This window comes from Alosa sapidissima, chromosome 20, assembly GCF_018492685.1.
Source record: "Alosa sapidissima isolate fAloSap1 chromosome 20, fAloSap1.pri, whole genome shotgun sequence".
NCBI classification, from domain to species: domain Eukaryota; kingdom Metazoa; phylum Chordata; class Actinopteri; order Clupeiformes; family Clupeidae; genus Alosa; species Alosa sapidissima.
In genome coordinates this window covers 30,562,485-30,564,984 of record NC_055976.1, presented here as the reverse complement: position 1 = coordinate 30,564,984, position 2,500 = coordinate 30,562,485, and the positions used below count along the sequence as shown (strand labels likewise).

The window sequence follows — 2,500 nt, the reverse complement described above, 5'->3', positions numbered from 1 at the left end:
GCACACACACACACATATTCAAACACAAAAACATGAACCCCAGAAACCATCTCCAGAAACAACCATCACGCACACATACACTCTTATACACACATACTGTACATACACACACACATACTATTAATACACACACACACATAAACACACACACTCCAACATTAAGGTACGTTCAAACTCAGAAACACTCACACTCATTTAATTAGTGTGTGTGACTTTTAGTATTGTTTAGATACTCACTCGAAAGAAAAGCCATCAAATCTGTGGAAGGACCAAATGTAGAGATTACACATCTGTCAGGGTTCCAACACCAACACATACCCTCCCTCTTGCACTTGGAGTGTGTGTGTGTGTGTGTAGCCTACTCACTGGTAGTCTGAGGAGCTGTTCTTCCTCTTACGGTTGTAGTCGAGGCCAGTCGTTCCTATGGAACTGCTGATGAGGTCAGCGTTGCCTGGCGACATGAAGTCACTCATGGTGGAGGAAATGTCCATCCTCTGGTCAGCCATCAGCTCCTCTGGAGAGACAGAGAGAGGAGGAAGAGAGAAAGGGAGAGAGGAGAGAGGAGGGAGAAGAACACACACACACATATTGGGACTATCATTATTATTGTTAAGATGGGTGCTTAACTCACCACACATATTAATGAGTGATGGTTGTTAAACTCACCACAGATATTAATGAGTGATGCTTGTTAAACTCACCACAGATGTTCATGAGTGCATCTCAGTCTAGCAGTTCTGTAAATCTCTTGCAGGTCCCACGTGATTATGTAGATCGGTCACAGGTTCCGTGGTTCTTTAGATCTGTCACAGGTTCCGTGTGGTTCTTTAGACCCGTCACAGGTTCCGTGGTTCTTTAGATCTGTCACAGGTTCCGTGGTTCTTTAGATCTGTCACAGGTTCCGTGGTTCTTCAGATCTGTCACAGGTTCTGTGTGGTCCTCAGTGGTCTCTCAAGGTCCTAATAGTATTATGGTCAGCACCTCTTCTCTCTAACAAGGGAGAGGAAGGAGAGATATTTGTGTCAGAGTGTGTGTGTGTGTGTGTCTTAAGTCTGTTTAAGACACCTGTACCTTCCTCTCACAACACAGTGTGTCTGTGTCTGTGTGTGTATGGGGGGGCAGTCTGATGTAACAGATGATGGGGGGGGGGGGGCAGCAGTGGGAGTGGGCTTATGCAATGTGGTCTCCCCGCCCACACACTCTAGAAGATGAGAATCAGTGATAACACTTGACAGTCTGTTGTAATAGATAATGAACTGTATTGAGGTTTCACAGGTAAAGGCGTGTGTGTGTGTGTGTGTGTGTGTGTGTGCTCCGAGTGTAACGGAGGCGAACCAAGCTAGCATGCTAGTTGTGCATGTAAATCCTCACAGCCCTAACCTGAAGAACGTTTCTAACGGCTGAGTTGGAGGCCTGGGCTTTTAGCTCAGTGGTTAGAGCGTTCGACTCTCATGCCGGTGTGTGTTGAGGTGGCGAGTTCGAGGGCCGTGAGCGGCGGACGAATTACGGCGAATTCCGACCTTATCACGACCTTTGTTACACGAGGACAATGGCCCTTATGATATAATTGACATGTGTAAGTTGCTTTGGAAAAAAACATCTGCTAAATGAATAAATGTAATGTGTGTGTGTGTGTGTTAGGGATGTACCAGTTTATTCACAGCAAGTATGAGCATTTTTGTAGTTGCGAGAGAGAGAGAAAAAAAGAACATTGCATTGACTTGGGGTCTTGGAGCATCCCATAATGATCTGACTACCGCTTGGAGCATCCCATAATGATCTAACTACCGCTTGGAGCATCCCATAATGATCTGAATACCGCTTGGAGCATCCCATAATGATCTGACTACCGCTTGAAGCATCCCATAATGATCTACGAACTACGGTCTTCAGGTGTTCACACAAAAGGGCAGCTTGCTCTCCCCTTGAGAGGGCCATTCTTACTTTGGGTTTTGGACATGCAACACTGCACTCAGACACATTGCAAACACACAATATCCATGCAGTACTGACGACTGACTTGGTCCCATCTCACACCACATCCATGCAGTACTGACGACTGACTTAGTCCCATCTCACACAACATCCATGCAGTACTGACGACTGACCTAGCCCCATCTCACACTCACAACACCCCAGCCATGCACAAGTACACTCTACACACACACACACACATGCACAAGTACACTCTACACACACACACACACACCCCAGCCATGCATAAGTACAGTACACTCTACACAGAGTATGCTGCTAGCATAGGTCATGTATTCAACACACATCCATGAATCTTGCTAGTTTTATGTTTTTGAAGTCAGCAGAGAATTTTTAGTAAAGAGTAAAGGACCACAATATCGGCCTGATACCCTATGCCGGTATCAGAATCGGTGTGTGTGTGAGAGTGTGTGTGGTGAGTTATGGGGATGTAATACATCACAGCTGTTTGGTTGTCTGATCAGCAGTGTGATTAACAGTTATGAAAGCAAGTTTAAAACACACA

General features: G+C 45.6%; 1 protein-coding gene across 1 annotated transcript in view; it reads right to left on the bottom strand.

The window, feature by feature from the left end:
- The window catches only part of LOC121694572 (aryl hydrocarbon receptor nuclear translocator-like protein 1), a 21,845-nt gene that overhangs the window by 14,760 nt on the left and 4,585 nt on the right, over nucleotides 1-2,500 (bottom strand). Inside the window, exons 2-4 of the mRNA XM_042074774.1 lie at nucleotides 702-990; nucleotides 367-514; nucleotides 238-258 (exon numbers count right to left, since the gene is read on the bottom strand). Of these exons, the coding sequence (XP_041930708.1) occupies nucleotides 238-258; nucleotides 367-514; nucleotides 702-714 (182 nt within the window). The 5' untranslated portion in view covers nucleotides 715-990. The remainder of the gene's footprint in view (nucleotides 1-237; nucleotides 259-366; nucleotides 515-701; nucleotides 991-2,500) is intronic.